At 39.1% G+C, this 17,500-nt stretch overlaps 1 protein-coding gene across 9 annotated transcripts in view; it reads left to right on the top strand.

The window, feature by feature from the left end:
• mcf2l2 (MCF.2 cell line derived transforming sequence-like 2) overlaps positions 1-17,500 on the top strand; it is a 74,454-nt gene that overhangs the window by 417 nt on the left and 56,537 nt on the right. Inside the window, exon 1 of one of the 9 annotated variants that reach the window (XM_058400520.1) lies at positions 5,928-6,082. The exons of 6 other annotated variants lie outside the window; for them this stretch is intronic. In XM_058400520.1, coding sequence (XP_058256503.1) covers positions 6,064-6,082 — 19 coding nt within the window. In that variant the 5' untranslated portion in view covers positions 5,928-6,063. Of the gene's footprint in view, positions 1-5,927; positions 6,083-12,958; positions 13,357-17,500 lie in introns of those variants that run through there. 2 more of the 9 variants (XM_058400521.1, XM_058400519.1) reach the window with 2 other exon arrangements.

Below are 17,500 nucleotides of genomic sequence, written 5' to 3'. Positions count from 1 at the left end.
TGCTTTCCATGAGCTGGGTTATCTGGCACTAATGGGCTATGATCAAATGTATTTATTTATTTTTTTAAAGCTACAACAAAATTCCCTTTTTCTGTCGTGAATGAACAATATAGCATAGCACACAGATAGGGAAGCAGGTTATTGTGCCATGCTTCTTCCCAGAGCCTCCTCCTCCTCCTCCTCCTCCTTCTGCTCATACTAGACACACTGGTGCTGAGGTGGGCCTCTTGGGACAGGCTACATGTTGCCATAGAAACTGAGGCAGGCCTGCACGGCTATCCTCACTACACTGATTCATGGCACCATATAACCTCTAAACCTTCCTCCTTACAGCACACAAGGGGATCCCAATTACTGCTCCAGCTGAGGTTTAAGATGGACGCCGGTTTCTAAACGACTGTTAAACTTAAAACCTGCACACTAATCTGTGTTTAATGATTATCTCTGAGCAGCTTAACCGGCTGCCTCTGTGCAGCGTGAATGTACTTTGACCTTGGCCGGTAAATATGATACAATTCATAACAAGTCTTTGGCATTGTAGTACAGCAGTAGGATAAAACGTTACAGTCATACAGTTTTATTTCAGTGGAAATGGGGAGCAGTTATCAGTGTTTTTTTGTGTCACCCTGAGTCATGGCCCATTGTTTTCGTATTAAAAACACAACGATCCCGAGCGGGAAAAGGCATCAGAGTCGGAGGCATTACGGCTCAGTGCTGTAATTGAATGAAACACTGTGGGAGGAGTTAATCCGGAACCAATCAGCTTTCTATCCTGCTTCGTGATGACATCACCGGACTGTGAATCAGTGATAGTAATGTATTGCAGGCCTGTATCTAAGACCTCATAAATATTTCATGTTAGTTAAAAAGGAAACGTAATGCATCATAGAGTAGCTGCTGATATCATCCATGTGACTCACTTACTGTGACTCGTCTACATAAATGATATGTATTTATGTGTATACAGTATATAAAGACTAGTTTTTGGTAAGGATATGTGTCCATGTGAAGTGATCTTACTTTTATTGCCTCTACTACTAGCACTAATGGCAGTGCCCCAGAGTTCATTAAAATATTCATTAACTCACTAACAGCCTTCTTAATGAAAGGAGAAGCATATTGCATGTGAATAAAAGCAGACATCTTTGTAAAGCTGTTTCTGTTCCATAACTCAGTAAGTTATCAGCTAAATTGTTCGGGTATGATTTCTTGAACGCTGTCCTGTGAGTATGAGTCTTCAGCAGATAGTATAAATGTTTTCAGCCGATTTTAACTCATCCTTTTGAGTTCATCGTACCGCTCATGCTAATGTGTATCTTGGCACATCACATGCAAGTGTACTAACTAGGACAGGAGAATCGTACACCATTAGCTGTTACTGTAAATGGTGTGCTATAGCCTTCGGCCGTGATATTGTATGACCCTGTATGTCATGGGCCAATGGGTTTTTAAAAATAAATCTCTTCTGTGATGTTCACTGGGAACAGTGTGTAAAAATAGCTCTGTATATCACACTTGCTCAGTCTTGCAGCACCAAATTACAGTCTAAAAACATTAGAACATAAAAAGGCACTTTTCACAGTATTGGCCCTTTAATGTCATTTGAGAGAATTTAGATGCTGTTCAAAAAGCCATGAAAAGAAGATATTTGATCACAGTCACAGACGCAGTCATTGCTTTTAGTCTGTAAAATAATGGAAAATGTGGCTATTTAAACCATACCCACTTAAGGAAAAGTAACACAGCCAAGGTATTTAGAACGGCTCATGGAAAATGGCAGTGGGATCTGCTCAGGAGAAAGGAGCTAATGACTGGGCATGGCACGCATGGCTCACATCTGACCAAGGCTCACAAACTAACGGAGATGTGACCTTCATTAACGTGAGGCAGACAAAATGTGGTTTATGTAAAGTTTTTATTTATGATTCCACAAAAACCCAAGGGCTCATTTATCCACCGTATATATTTACAGACGGATCTCTGTGTATATCAGGCACACGGACGCTGAAATGCAAATTGTAGGATTTATCATAATAAATGTTTGCTCTGGTTTGTATTCAGTATTTAGCCACAGCTTTGACTGTACATATGCAAAGCACCTAGCCATGAGAAACCGAGCTGCACGTGTAATCTGTTCACCTTTAGATAGGAACTCTTCAAATCAAATAGCTGAGCTGCTAATACACTGAATTACCTGTAAAAATAATTTGTGTTGTTAAATACAAGCAGGTCATGTTTAAATCCCACTGAAGGCTGACAGAGTCAGAGTGTTAATGAATGCAGTGTGGCTAATCTCAGGGTGACAGACATAGAGCTCTTTCTGGATTATTTTGTTATATTGTTGTTTATCAGAGGATTCAGTTTCCTGAAACCAATACTGATATATAGATTCCAGTCAGATGGGATTTCAAGAGTTGTGTTTTATGATATAATATACTGTGCTGCTCCTAGAGATGCTGCGGAAGAGAGGCTGAGGAACATTAAGGTTTTAAGAGTGTTAATGTTCTGAATGAAGAAGATATTTGGAATAAAATGTCTTGAATACAGTCTGTAAATATAACACAATGCCATCAATGTGCTGTCCTTTTAAACTGTTTATGGTTTAAATTATGGGCGTGTCTGTATTTAACTGAGCAGTGACATGCATGTCTTGGACATGCAATCAGTATTTTTTTAGCTTCATCGTAAACCTGTTTTTGTAGTAAATTGAGTTATATTTCCATCCATCCAACCCCTATACCCACTATACCCAGTCACAGGGATCTGCTGGAGCCTATCCCAGCACACATTGGGCGAAAGGCAGGGGTACACCCTGGACAGGTCGCCAGTCCATCACAGGGCCACACACATAGACAGACAACCACACACACTCACACTCACTCCTATGGGCAATTTAGAATTACCAATCAACCTAATGTACATGTTTTTGGCCTGTGGGAGGAAACCGGAGAACCCGGAGTAAACCCACGCAGGCATGGGGAGAACATGCAAACTCCACACAGAAAGGCCCCAGTCTGTTCAAACCCGGGATTCAAACCCAGGACCAGTGCTGACCACTAAGCCACCATGCTGCGGTATATTTCCATTCACAGAAAAATGTTTGCACTCAAATATATGTGTCCTGAGATGAGTGTATGCAGTGTGCTCATCTATAATCAGCGCTCCAGCGTTCTCCCATCGTTATATTACATTAATCTAATAGTTTAGCTTCTTGGGAAGGGAAGTTTTTACCGCTGAAAATGAGTGGCTTTGTCCAGGATTACTGTATACTGGAACAATAGCTGTTATAAACTCAGGAACCTGTCTATGGGCGTTGTGTCGACCGATCCTAAACATGATCCCACATTCAGACTCACACAATCAAGCCGAGTGCTTAGCTGAGACACAGATTAAAAAAAAAAAAAAACAACCCTGGTTCCACTGCAAATGTAAAAAGGTGAACAATAGGAAGGTCGCTGGACTTCCTTCCCTCACTCTCAGTCAGTTGGAAGCCCATCAGCAATATTACGTCAAAACTTCCTTCCTTGCCTCTTGTCAACTGATATCCTATCAGTACTGTGTTTATCCTGAAACAAAAACCATAATAACGTTGATGCTCACTGGGTGCTCTGACCTCTAACCGTTATCTTTTTTCCTTTTAAACTGCTAGTTGACTGGAAAAGCTGTTCTTTTGTATTAGATTGTTATTGTGCAGTAAAATGTGAGCTGGTCAGTGTTTATTGTTGTATTTTTCCTGTTGAGGCAGGCTGCACTACTGTACCTATGGGACAGCACTGCCCACCTCACGCCTGGTGTTATGACGTCCACATTTTATACCGTTTCCTATTTGTTGAGCTCTCTCTTAAGTCTGCAGGCCACATTGTGCTTGAGTGCATATTCATACAAACACACAGCTGGGGAAAAAAAGAAAACAGTGCTGTTGTAAACCACATCAGTTTGATCACATTTCTGGTAGCAGTGACCTCTTTACCTCCCGTATAGTGGAGTGCTGTGGAGTGCTTTTAAATAAATAATGTGTGTGTGTTGCGTTACTTTGCTTGCACAGGCTACTCTGTTGTTGATCTTGGGTTTGTGTCTGCGTTATATGATCACTAACACATAGCTGTTATGAAACCTGGCCTGTTGTTTGGACACAGAATTTACTCAAGGATTTAAAAACTGGAAGCAGTGGTGGACATATGACAGTGAAGATTGTTTTAAAGAGGAAGAGGCAGAGGAAGTAGACATTCTAGATATGAGAGTGCTTTTATTAAGCTCCTCCTTCCTGTCTCTATGGCAGAAGTGATTCAAGTGAGCTCATGCAGAAGAGTGCAAATATTTGTACCCCCCATGGTTTAAAGGTGGAAAATATTTTACACTTATTCTTTTGTCTGTGGTTGATGCTTTATCGTCTTCAGAGTCAAGGTTGATCCCTGTGTGTGAGGTGGGATACATCCTGAAAGCTATGCTGTTGCTGGTCAGCATGTACCCACACAGTCACTCAGGCAATTTAGAGTCTCCACTCCACTTACTAACATGGAAACTTTACACACAGAGTATCCTGAGCTAAGGATTGTACTTACAGACCCTGAAGCTAAAGGAGTAGGTTTAATGTTTTTGTAGTAAAATTTATCAGTGAAAGAATCCAATATCTGTTCACGGGATGCATCAGAGGGTGGATGTAGTTATAAAGACATTAAAAAGGCTTGTTTTTTTAGTCGCATCAAGTAAATGAAGTGCTTTTAATGCTATTAATATCTTACAAGACACCATATGATCATTTGTTTTGATCATGGCAAAGTAGAAATAACGAAAAGAGATTCAAGGGTGCGCAAACTTTTGCACTCAGCCGTATAGCGTCTGTTATCACTTTGTGTTTTCTGCATCATGCATCTTATTTTGCATATTTTACAATCAAACAAATGATTTTGTGAAGATTGCTCTGTTTTTGTCCTCATATTGTCACATGCACTTCGAAGCCTCGATGTTTCTCCGTTTTTCTGAAAGATCCCATCAGCCTGTTTCTACTAGATGTAATAGATGCTAGTCACATGACTCCATCTCACCATGTATAGGAGTACATTCCTCTTTTTTAGACTAAATAGCATTCCTTCTGTCTGTCCACTGCAGCTGTGCCTATCAGTGAGGTTTGCTTTGTAGCATTGTGTTCTGTTTTTAATAAGCTGTGTGTGTTGTGTTGCGTGTACTGTATGTACTATAACTTTATTACACATTTAGATTAAAAACAGTGAAAAGATTAAAACAGTGTGCTGAGGCATCCTGGGAATTTCATTGTGTGTGCTAGGAGTCTACAAGAGTCTCAGATCTAACTCAGATACATAACTACAGATCTTCATCAAGGTACACATGCCATTTATCTCTAAAGAACTGAAAGTTTCGAATTAGCTAACGAAAGTGTGTACAGTGTATTTACATACTGAAAGTGGTAGTGGCTAATACTAAATTCCAGTAGTCCCAGTAGTTCCAATGATAACCTCAGTAGTTCTAGTGAAGTGTCTATATTTATAGATATAGACTAGACCATACTGTAGTGGACTCTCACAGATGCTACAAACACTGAAGGCTTTTCAAGACTGTCAGAGCCATGAGTGAACTTATGAACCTCTAATCTTCTCTCTCGCTGTGGGGATACTGTTCTGCTGCTTTCCACTTACAATATGCATTACTTTCATTAAAAAAATGTAAAAATATTTTCACTTTGAGGCAGATTTATTTATGTTTAGGATGAACGTTGCTCTGAGAAGGATTCCTAGTGGTGTAAATCCATGCTCTGGAGATAATGTGTGTGTGAGGTGGAGAGCGGAAAGGAGCAGCCCCTGTTTGTGTGAAGCTCCCTCTGACGGTCTGTGAGCGAAAACTCACTATGATGAATGTCTTGTAGGGTGGGAGAGGAAGGGGGACGCCCCCCAGTGCGTCTGGCATTGTTGAGGATATTTGTGAGAAGCATGCCAGTTTGTTCCACAGCTTCAGAAAGAGACACAGAACAACAAGAGCCTTATTGGAAGGATAGATATCAAGACAAGGAGAGGGAGGACGAGAGCCTCACGGCCCGGATCGTTCTTCATGATGGGCTCCATAATGTGTAAGTCTGAAATATTACACTTTTATTAGGCTTTATATTCTCTCTATCTCACTCTATATATATATATATATATATATGACATCCAGAGTGTGGCCTGTGTAGAGATGTGTAGAGATCATAGTGAATGGCAGTCATAGTCTGTGGAGCCAGCCTGCTTGACCTGAGCTGTATTATGGGTGTACTGGGTTCGTGTTGAGTGGATTTTACTGGTGATGCTGGGAATAAAGAGCTCTGTATGCTTAACCTTCAATACACAGAGAAACATGGCCTAAAACAGATGCCAGGAATTAGTGTGTGAGAACTGTCTCAAGGTCCAGTGCCTCTAGGGATATAATACAATATGTTTATTGTGCTGATGAGGAATTTATTTTGGAATACTTTCTGTAAATTGTGTCAGAAAGGATGGATAAGGAGGGTGTGTTGATATTCTGAAATACAGCTGTCTGTAGACTTGAGTTTAGTGTAAACTGTGTAAACCTCTCAGAAAGGGAAAGATGTCTATCATAATGACATATGATGAAGTATGAAGGAGTAGATGAAGTTCCCCTTTAAAAAGATCCTGTCTAAAAATGATGCCCATGTGTTGGAGTGTGTAAATGACCAACAGAGTGTCTCATCTGAAGCATCTGAGACTAAACACAATCCTCATTTACATAACTACCGTCTGCATTGTGACATCACTTCATGAAAACACAAGCATTATGCTTATACCTTACCTGGTTGCACACGTTGTGCTTTATGTAGCTAGAGCTACCGTTCTGTCCTTAGCTCTGTGTTGTTGTTGTTGTTTTTGTTGTTGTTGTTTTTGTGTGTGTTGTTTTGTGTAGCACCAGGGTCCTGGAGAATGTGGTTGAAATGACAATAAAAGCTCGACTTGACTTATACCACATCAGTGTGGAATTGTGGAGACAGATCAGTTAGAAGCTGTTGATTGATTATTCATAACAGCATGGCTCATCTCAATCACAGGGATCACACACATATATTAAATCTTATTAAAGAAAGAAAAATGTTTGATATGTTGAAGTCTTTCTTTAAGGTGAGTAACATCAGTATCAGCATTGTCGAGGTAAAGACGTCAGCGTTAGAGCCGGTGCTTTAAGTTTTCCATCGCAGGAAAGACTTAAAGGTGTCTCTGTGTATAGATGCTATAAGTGATAAACAACAGGAAATGTGTTTTTCAGATGTTACGCAACATTAAGTTTAACTAAAAGATTATACTCCACTTTTTTTTTTACATAACACCTTACTATTGCATTATTCTACTGCAGGGAGCATGAATCAGTGCGGCAGTAAGGAGACTCAAGGACAGTGTGTGTGTGTGTGTGTGTGTATGTGTGTGTGTGTGTGTGTGTGTGTGTGTGTGTGCTGGATGCTGGATTCTGGGTAGTGATAGAGTGAGCACTCTCAGGTAGAGAAGCGGACAGTAAATGAAGCCTGTGCATGAGGGAAACAGCAGGAATTAACAGCTTAAGCCTGTGTGAGTGACCTCTCAGCTCTGATCCATGTGCTCTGAGCTGACCTTGCTTAAACCAGGCTGCCTCACACCAACGCAGAGAGGAAGGAGAGTTTTTGCAGGATGGACACCACTCTGCCCTACCAGACCGTCCCGGATAGGTGTTCAGCATGCGGGAGACACACACGCTGGGCGTCATACTCAGTAGTGCGCATCTCGGCCGGGGAGATGGAATCCTATCACCGCTTTCTCACCATGTGCAAGGAGACCGAGTCTGCCACCAGGAAAAGTATGGGTTCATCACCTTCTTCCAGGCTTTTCTTCCGTCCACGCTTTCGAGGCAGAGTATTTCTGTTAAGTCTTTCAGTCCAGGTATTTCTGTCTGCGTTGGTCAGAGGGCTCTCTCAGTGGTGTGTGTGCTCGGTCCTGAGGTGTGATGACAGCTCGCACTTCATGGGGAGGATCAGATGTTTAGGTGAAATAGAGATGGCTGCTGTTTTGGAGAGTCAAGATCTAAGAGAAATACATTTATAGTAAATGAAACGAGAATTTCACAGCTATAGAAATCTGTTTTAAAGTGGGATGTTTGGTTTGGGTTATATGGTGTGTTTGTGTGACAGCAGAATTTCCATTCAAATAAACATTTAACTTCCATATAAATAAGATTTCTCAGTGTGTGTTGTTATCATGAATGTGGCTGAAAAAATACCTTGATTTTCTGTATATTTTGGTTAGTTCAACTGACTTACTGTAAAATCTTTCACTGTAACTTTACATCCTTTTGGGGAGTTCAGTTAAAATTTTCACTGCAGAAGATTTGAAGCAGAGGAACCACAAATCCTGTTGGATTCGGAATAGACCATGTGACAGTCATGTGTTTTTAGAAAACAGAAGTGCTTACTATTTTCCCATGTTTAGATGCAGATTATAAAGAGAAAAGAGCTGAGGCATGTGTATGTTTATGGACATCACCTTTTGCAGAATAGAATATTGTATAGAATATGTATAGAATATACAGTCTCAATGTTTGTGCTGTCTCTGCTGTTGAATGACATTTTATCTAGGAACTTCCAAATGAATCAATTTATTATTTATCACTGAAAAAAGTGTCACTGAAATGTCTGGCCTGACGTTAACCTTGAATTGCCAGACAGAGGAATGACAGCGCACGGGCTATTTCTGGTCTGTCTTTCAGAGAATAACTCCGCCAGAAGTAATGCCGCGTCAAGGCCTTGTGTTACCATGTGAAATAACTATCCTCGGAAAACTAAATTACAGATCTTTATTCGAGCTTCTGCATTTCTTTTTTTGTTGTTGCATCTCTCGTGTTGTACAGTTATGCTGGAGATCCCAGAGAGTGTGTGTATGTGAGGAATGTTCCTGAGCAGATCTTTCAGCAGTCTGAGTGCAATAAAAACAGACAGTCCTGAATTTGGACCGGTGTTTGTCAGGGATGTGTGTTTCAGTTGCACGCAGACTCACAGATACATCATAACTATTACAGGGTGAAGTGATCGTGGTCAAAACTTTAACAGGGACGATACACAGCAAAATAAATCACATCTAAAATATCATTTCTCAAAAGATTCTTTACACAATAAAACAGAAGAACACAAAGCATGTGGAGACAGCGAACGTTGAATTTTTACCCAGAACCCAAAGTTTCAGTCGCTTTACGTGATCAGGGACACTGTGGAATATTATCTTTAGCTTCATTGGTCTTGTCTGCTGTTCTGTTCTTACAGCAATGAACAGCATGTGCTGAGCTTTATGTTGAAAACATTATGGCGTATATAAACTGTATATTATAGAGATTACGAGAGCTGTCGACCTGAGCGTACAGAGCAGTATCAGTGAGATCGGTCATTAAAAATGACCTAAAGGTAGCGTGAACTGTACCTTGACTAAGGAGCAAAGGGGAAACTGAACAAGTTTGTTTCACTTCACATTTTTTACTCGCACTGCTCTCGTGTCTTGCTCTCGTTCCTCACTGTAGTTCCTCCTTCATCTTTTCTCAGAGCACAGTTTGCAGTAAACTTTCCTTTGCTTTGTTTTGATTGTTACTCAGGAATTTCATCATTACTGTGTTGTCATTTCTGGTCAACATTAGCATGAGAACATACAGAAGTACAGAAGAAGGACTAGACTTCAGACAGTTTTCAGACTTAATCCAGACAGAATTAGAGAAGTGCTTTAGGAGCATCTATGAATGAATCCATCGGTACTGGATCACAAGGTCACGGACCAAGAACCAGTCTAAGCCTCTGTCAGGAGATAATATAGCAATAAATGCATAGGGTCATTTTTTACTTGCTAGTTGCTAGTTAGACTTCAGGCAGTCTGTTCTCGGCCACGTATGTGTACTCTGTGTGATTTGGAGGTGTGACTTTTTGGAAAGAAATCTAAAAGAAAGGCTTAGCTTTAACGTCTACCTACATCACTAATTCTACCTTTACCCATGACATGTTTTTCTAATCATCTAATCATTGCTCTACTCGTGTTGTCTGGACTACACGTTGCCACTTCAGACCTCTGGGACCATATAGAAAGAGCCCGATATAATCAAACCCATCTGGTTAAACTGGGTCAGGCATGTTACAAACAACACTGCACATAAAGACACACATGGCTGTTCTTTAATGGCCTGATCAGTCATTTGGTCTGTAGATCCATGTGAGATGTTCATGTCTTGTTTAATAAGATTTATGTCCCTGGGAGCAGACTACTCTGGTGAGATTGCTGTCGTCCCACGAAGAAATCCTGTGGCTGAATGGGCTTGGGTGATCAAAGTGATTTGAATTATATTTATGTGAGAATATCACCATATAAGATTAGTCGCTAGACGCATATATAAACCTTTCTGCTTGTTTCAGGAAATTGCTTTCTATTATAGACAGCAGTAATTATCGTGTAATTGTAATATTTCTTCTCTGTGACTGGGGAAGGCTTGAAAAGATGCTAGGCCTGCCTCTCTAGTGCTGCTGTGTTCCCCTTGAGGCATGAAATGTTGAGTCATACTATGCTCATGACCACCCCAAATGTGATTAATATCACAAGGCTGCTGGTTTTCCAGTTTGAAGTATTTAAGAATTTGTCCTTTGTACGTCTGGAGACACCAGCTCAAATTAAGACATACAGCAAGCGCAAATAGGGCTTTGTTGTGTACAGCTGAAATTTTTACGACTGTTCCCGGTGCAGCAGCTATTTATTCAGTTCTACTTTAATGTATTTTGGTCTAGTTCATGGTTTTGGTGTGGTCAGCACCAAAGATGCGTCCAAAATAGTCTTGTTGAAATGTGAATCAGAATTAGCATGCAGTTAAGCAGCTGCTGTGTTATTCAGCAATTCTTTAAATCCTGTAAAACTCATATTTTTACATTTTTACATTTACATTACTTAAACAATTCGTTTTTTTAAATATAATTTTTTCAAATTCATTTTGTATTAAAAATACATTTCTAATAAATATTCTTGTTTTTAGAAAAATAATATTTATTTACATTTTTCTATTAAATATTAAATTGAAAGTACTTTTCTAATAAAAGTCTTTTTTTTGTAAAAAATATTTATTTACATTTTTCTAATAATTTTTTTGATACATTTTTAAGTGAATTTCTAAAACTTTAATCTTCATGTAGTCCACCATCATCAGTTTCAATATATCACAACATCACCTGGTAATTTGGTGATATGAAGTGATTATGATGTTCATCAGAATAATCTTCTTCTTCTTTGGGCTTTTCCCTTCAGGGGTCTCCACAGTGAATCATCTCTCTCCACCTATCCCTATCTTCTGCATCCTCAACACTTACACCCACTAGCTTCATATCCTCATTTATTACATCCATATTCCTCCTCTTTGGCCTTCCTCTTTGCCTCCTGCCTGGCAGCTCCATGTCCAACATTCTCCTACCAATATACTCACTCTCCCTCCTCTGGACATGTCCAAACCATCTTAATCTGTCCTCCCTAACTTTGTCCCCCAAACGTCCAACATGAGCCGTCCCTCTGATGTCCTCGTTCCTAATCCTGTCCAACCGTGACACTCCCAAAGAGAACCTCAACATCTTCAGCTCTGCTACCTCCAGCTCTGACTCCTGTCTCTTCCTCAGTGACACTGTCTCTAAAACATACAGCTGGTCTCACCACTGTCCTGTACACCCTCCCCTTGATTCTCGCTGATATTTTTCTATCACATAGTATCCTGTCAGAATACTGACCAGTTTGTAAATTGTGGAAAATAAAGCTTAATAAAGGAAATGACAAACTAAAAGCCCTATGTTGGCTCCTGGAATGGAGGTGTTGTGAGAAACATGCTAGCTTGGACATGGTTTAATTTCTTTAGCAGTAGTGTGTGCCATAGAAATGGCCACTGAAAATTGACGATCCCTGCTTGGTCTCTGGTTGTCCACCCCATGGTGGCAGGGCTCTCTGCAGATCCTACGGCAACACAAGTCCATCAACTTGGTCACTGGGAAGGTATTTTTCATAAAATTCTTCTTCTATTTTTAGCTTTCCTTTAGTGATCTGGTCAAGAATGAGATGACCTCTGGTACAATAGAAACCTTTCTGATTAATTACTGAGTCTGGGTTCTGGGTTACGAGGCTGGGTTCTTTGTTTCTAGCCCATTGTCCTGGCTGGAGGTTATGTAAAACCCCAAAACAAACATGTCTTGTCTGATATTAGGGTGAAGACTGAGGAAAGAAAAGCAGGCTGATCCTATTGTTTGGGTCACTGGTTGGCCAGCCAAGTGATTAATACAGCCAGCTTATTAACCAGCCTTCCCATTCCAAATGGAGTGAGTCATACAGGTTTTTCTTCAGCTGCTGACATTTTTCAGGTTTGTGTGTGTAAGAGAGAAATGAGAAATATATAAACATACACATTATCTTCAGGTCCTTAATTAAGCATTAAGGTATATATGAATAAAAGGCACAATTAAAACACTCATATCATGTTCATTATCGTGTTTCTTTATGAATTAAATCTATATATCATTCTTCCAGGATTTCTAGTCCATTGTGAGGTTATGTCAACATGACAGGCGTTCAATATTCCTTTGGATCTCACTGTTATGTCAAGCCACTGTACACGGGAAGGAAGGTGCCTCGGTCCGCACACAATGTCTCACCCGAGCAGACCGGTGTTTGGGGGAAATACTTCCTTCAGGATGATAAACAGCCGCGTTCTCTAAGGCAGCTGCTGAAGCTCATGCTGCAGAGAGAGTGGGGGTGTGTATGCAGCATGTGACTTTGATTTGGAACACAGCCGAGCCCAGGAGAGCTTGTACTTTGTACTTTCCGCCTTGTTGGGAAAAAAATACCTTTCGTTCAAGCTTAAAACCCAGCCCACCCCCCGCCCCCCTCCAGGTCTTACACACATGCTGTACTAAACCATGCTGCTGTTTTGAACCTCCCCCATCCATCTCTACCAGTGGGAGACAAGCTGGTGTGCTGCCTGTTTTTCCCTCCTAAACTGCTGATAGGTCATCTTTGGCAGTCTTGCGCCGCAGCCCCAGGAGAAATTCTGCCTTATTCTGTTTTGTGAGTTGCTGCAGGAGGAAAACACGCCGGAGCTGGAAAAAGTGACCAGAGTCACTCAGACGCTTCCCACAAATATGCATCTCCTGCCAGGACTCCGGCACAGCTGCCGGCTCTCCTACAAACCCTGAAAGACATAGAGGCGGATGAAGATGGTAGAAACTTTACTGTTTCGGTAAATGTTACCATTGTCTGGACAGTATTTGTTATTCTTTTGTTGGATCTGAGTCGCTTTGGTGTCTGGTCATCATGATGAAGCGCACTAAACCAGTCATAGGTAAGACTGATGGTTTGTTGTCTCCCTCACTTCTAGTCTTTCAGTCATATTCCCACTAGGATTCTGTTAAATCCAAGTCAGACATCAAGAGTTCACAGAGCTGTTAGCAGGGAATGCTTCTCAGACAAAGTGTCTTGATTGTTCTGTTGTTGTGAGTGGGAGGATTGCTGCTCGGGCAGACTGAGGTTTGGAACACTGGCCTGTAAATGTCTGCTTTAAAGCATGTAACACACAAGGATCCTGATTCTACACTGCTGTGTGTTGATTTGTTTTAGCTAAATTTAGTACCGACACATAAAATACTGTTTTTGTTGCACTACATAGACATGCAAGAGTTGTGTTTATTCACATTCTGCCAGTGCATGTGGAATAAAACTGGTGTGATGCAGTAGCAGGGAGTGGATGGAGCAGTGATAGGAGGTGAGATTCCTGCTTTGACTTGGACTGTTTCCAGCAGCGGCACAGACAGATGTGTGTGTGTGTGAGAGAGAGAGAAAGAGACTGTGAATACCTCTACAAGTCACCTGCATGCAATACCTTAAGATTAACACCATCACAGCAATCTCAATCATTTCAAGCTGGTCTCGGAGATTTCTTGAAGCAACATGTTTATAAAGTTAACAACAACGTTAAAATAATACATCAGCCTTTTTTATATATAGATTTAATATTTAATCTCTATCCACTGCATCATCAAGCTTCCCTCTGCTGAGAACAGGATGAAAGACCTATTAGAGTATAGTATTATAATATAAACTCATATATATTAGGAGACTGATGTCTTTAGTTTAATTTTATTTACCACAGCACTGCTGAAGTCTCAGATCTGAAGGTGTTGATTAATATTTTTGAACAGCTGCTTTGGCAGTAGTGCCTTCTGTAGTACAAGTGATTTATTTTCATGCGCTAGTACCAGTATGTTATTGTTCCTGTAATAACAGATTAACTGACGGACTTGCAAGGTGGACAGTAATCTAAGATTAACAGTAAATGAGAAAATCCTATTGTTATTAGTGTGAAAGTCTTTAATCATTGATATGTTGAAGTTTTCTATAATTATATACTTATTTAACATTTAATCCAGAATCTTGTCATGCTCTGGTCAGTGTGTCACATCCTCCATGGACAATTTCCCTCCAGACCACTACAGGGCATCTTTTCTTATGTTTTGATCTCCTTCTTTTGTGATGCAGCTCACTTCCTGTGTTGTGTCCCTCGATTAATTCCCACATATAAGTTCTGCTGATTGACTTGCCTTATTTCTGAGCGTTGTGGGTTGTTGTGTTTTACGTTAGAGCTGTATTTTCATGTCTTAGTCACATGGTCTTTAGTCACAAATGTTACAGTGTTACAGTAATGTTAAGTGTTACAGTGTTACAGTGTTACAGTAATGTTAAGTGTTACAGTGTTGCAGTGTTACAGTAATGTTAAGTGTTACAGTGTTACAGTGTTACAGTAATGTTAAGTGTTACAGTGTTACAGTAATGTTAAGTGTTACAGTGTTAGTGTTACAGTAATGTTAAGTGTTACAGTGTTACAGTAATGATAAGTGTTACAGTGTTACAGTAATGTTAAGTGTTACAGTGTTAGTGTTACAGTAATGTTAAGTGTTACAGTGTTACAGTAATGATAAGTGTTACAGTGTTACAGTAATGATAAGTGTTACAGTAATGATAAGTGTTACAGTGTTACAGTAATGATAAGTGTTACAGTGTTAGTGTTACAGTAATGTTAAGTGTTACAGTGTTACAGTAATGTTAAGTGTTACAGTGTTACAGTAATGATAAGTGTTAGTGTTACAGTGTTACAGTAATGTTAAGTGTTAGTGTTACAGTAATGATAAGTGTTAGTGTTACAGTGTTCCAGTAATGTTAAGTGTTACAGTGTTACAGTAATGTTAAGTGTTACAGTGTTACAGTGTTACAGTAATGTTAAGTGTTACAGTGTTACAGTAATGATAAGTGTTACAGTGTTACAGTAATGTTAAGTGTTACAGTGTTACAGTAATGATAAGTGTTACAGTGTTACAGTGTTACAGTAATGTTAAGTGTTACAGTGTTACAGTAATGTTAAGTGTTCCAGTGTTCCAGTAATGTTGTGTTACAGTGTTACAGTAATGTTAAGTGTTCCAGTGTTCCAGTAATGTTAAGTGTTACAGTGTTACAGTAATGATAAGTGTTACAGTGTTACAGTGTTACAGTAATGTTAAGTGTTACAGTGTTACAGTAATATTAAGTGTTACAGTGTTACAGTAATGATAAGTGTTACAGTGTTACAGTAATGTTAAGTGTTACAGTGTTACAGTAATGATAAGTGTTCCATTGTTCCAGTAATGTTAAGTGTTACAGTGTTACAGTAATGATAAGTGTTACAGTGTTACAGTAATGATAAGTGTTACAGTAATGATAAGTGTTACAGTGTTACAGTAATGATAAGTGTTACAGTGTTAGTGTTACAGTAATGTTAAGTGTTACAGTGTTACAGTAATGTTAAGTGTTACAGTGTTACAGTAATGATAAGTGTTAGTGTTACAGTGTTACAGTAATGTTAAGTGTTACAGTGTTACAGTAATGATAAGTGTTAGTGTTACAGTAATGATAAGTGTTCCATTGTTCCAGTAATGTTAAGTGTTACAGTGTTACAGTAATGATAAGTGTTACAGTGTTACAGTAATGATAAGTGTTACAGTAATGATAAGTGTTACAGTGTTACAGTAATGATAAGTGTTACAGTGTTAGTGTTACAGTAATGTTAAGTGTTACAGTGTTACAGTAATGTTAAGTGTTACAGTGTTACAGTAATGATAAGTGTTAGTGTTACAGTGTTACAGTAATGTTAAGTGTTACAGTGTTACAGTAATGATAAGTGTTAGTGTTACAGTGTTACAGTAATGTTAAGTGTTACAGTGTTACAGTAATGTTAAGTGTTCCAGTGTTCCAGTAATGTTGTGTTACAGTGTTACAGTAATGTTAAGTGTTCCAGTGTTCCAGTAATGTTAAGTGTTACAGTGTTACAGTAATGTTAAGTGTTACAGTGTTACAGTAATGATAAGTGTTACAGTGTTACAGTGTTACAGTAATGTTAAGTGTTACAGTGTTACAGTAATGATAAGTGTTCCATTGTTCCAGTAATGTTAAGTGTTACAGTGTTACAGTAATGTTAAGTGTTACAGTGTTACAGTAATGTTAAGTGTTACAGTGTTACAGTAATGTTAAGTGTTACAGTGTTACAGTAATGTTAAGTGTTCCAGTGTTCCAGTAATGTTAAGTGTTACAGTGTTACAGTAATGTTAAGTGTTCCAGTGTTCCAGTAATGTTAAGTGTTACAGTGTTACAGTAATGTTAAGTGTTACAGTGTTACAGTAATGATAAGTGTTACAGTGTTACAGTGTTACAGTAATGTTAAGTGTTACAGTGTTACAGTGTTACAGTAATGTTAAGTGTTACAGTGTTACAGTAATGTTAAGTGTTACAGTGTTACAGTAATGATAAGTGTTACAGTGTTACAGTGTTACAGTAATGTTAAGTGTTACAGTGTTACAGTAATGTTAAGTGTTCCAGTGTTCCAGTAATGTTAAGTGTTACAGTGTTACAGTAATGTTAAGTGTTACAGTGTTACAGTAATGTTAAGTGTTACAGTGTTACAGTAATGTTAAGTGTTCCAGTGTTCCAGTAATGTTAAGTGTTACAGTGTTACAGTAATGTTAAGTGTTACAGTGTTACAGTAATGTTAAGTGTTACAGTGTTACAGTAATGATAAGTGTTACAGTGTTACAGTGTTACAGTAATGTTAAGTACAACATTTCTACAGTGTTAGTTTTTAATTAACTGGGAATTAAATGTTGTGAAGCAAATATTATTAGATCAGATGTTTACAACATTGCAGGAGTGGATTATTACTTAAATCATCTTAGAAGCTGTTGAATATTTCATGAACTAATGCTATCTTCTCTTATCTGGGATTATACTATAACAGTTAAGACCTATATCCAGTCTTGTACATCATACAATTTTGGCATGGTTCAGTCACAATTCTGCTGCTAACGTTTGTTTTTCTAAATGATAATATAAGACTGGTTTGTTTATTGTAAGACACCCTGGTGATGGAAGCAGTTGTAATTGAACAGTGTCACTGATATTGTTGG

Source organism: Hemibagrus wyckioides, linkage group LG10 (assembly GCF_019097595.1).
Source record: "Hemibagrus wyckioides isolate EC202008001 linkage group LG10, SWU_Hwy_1.0, whole genome shotgun sequence".
Taxonomy (NCBI): Eukaryota; Metazoa; Chordata; class Actinopteri; order Siluriformes; family Bagridae; genus Hemibagrus; species Hemibagrus wyckioides.
The sequence above is the reverse complement of the archived record's forward strand: the minus strand, read 5'-3'. Positions and strand labels throughout refer to the sequence as shown.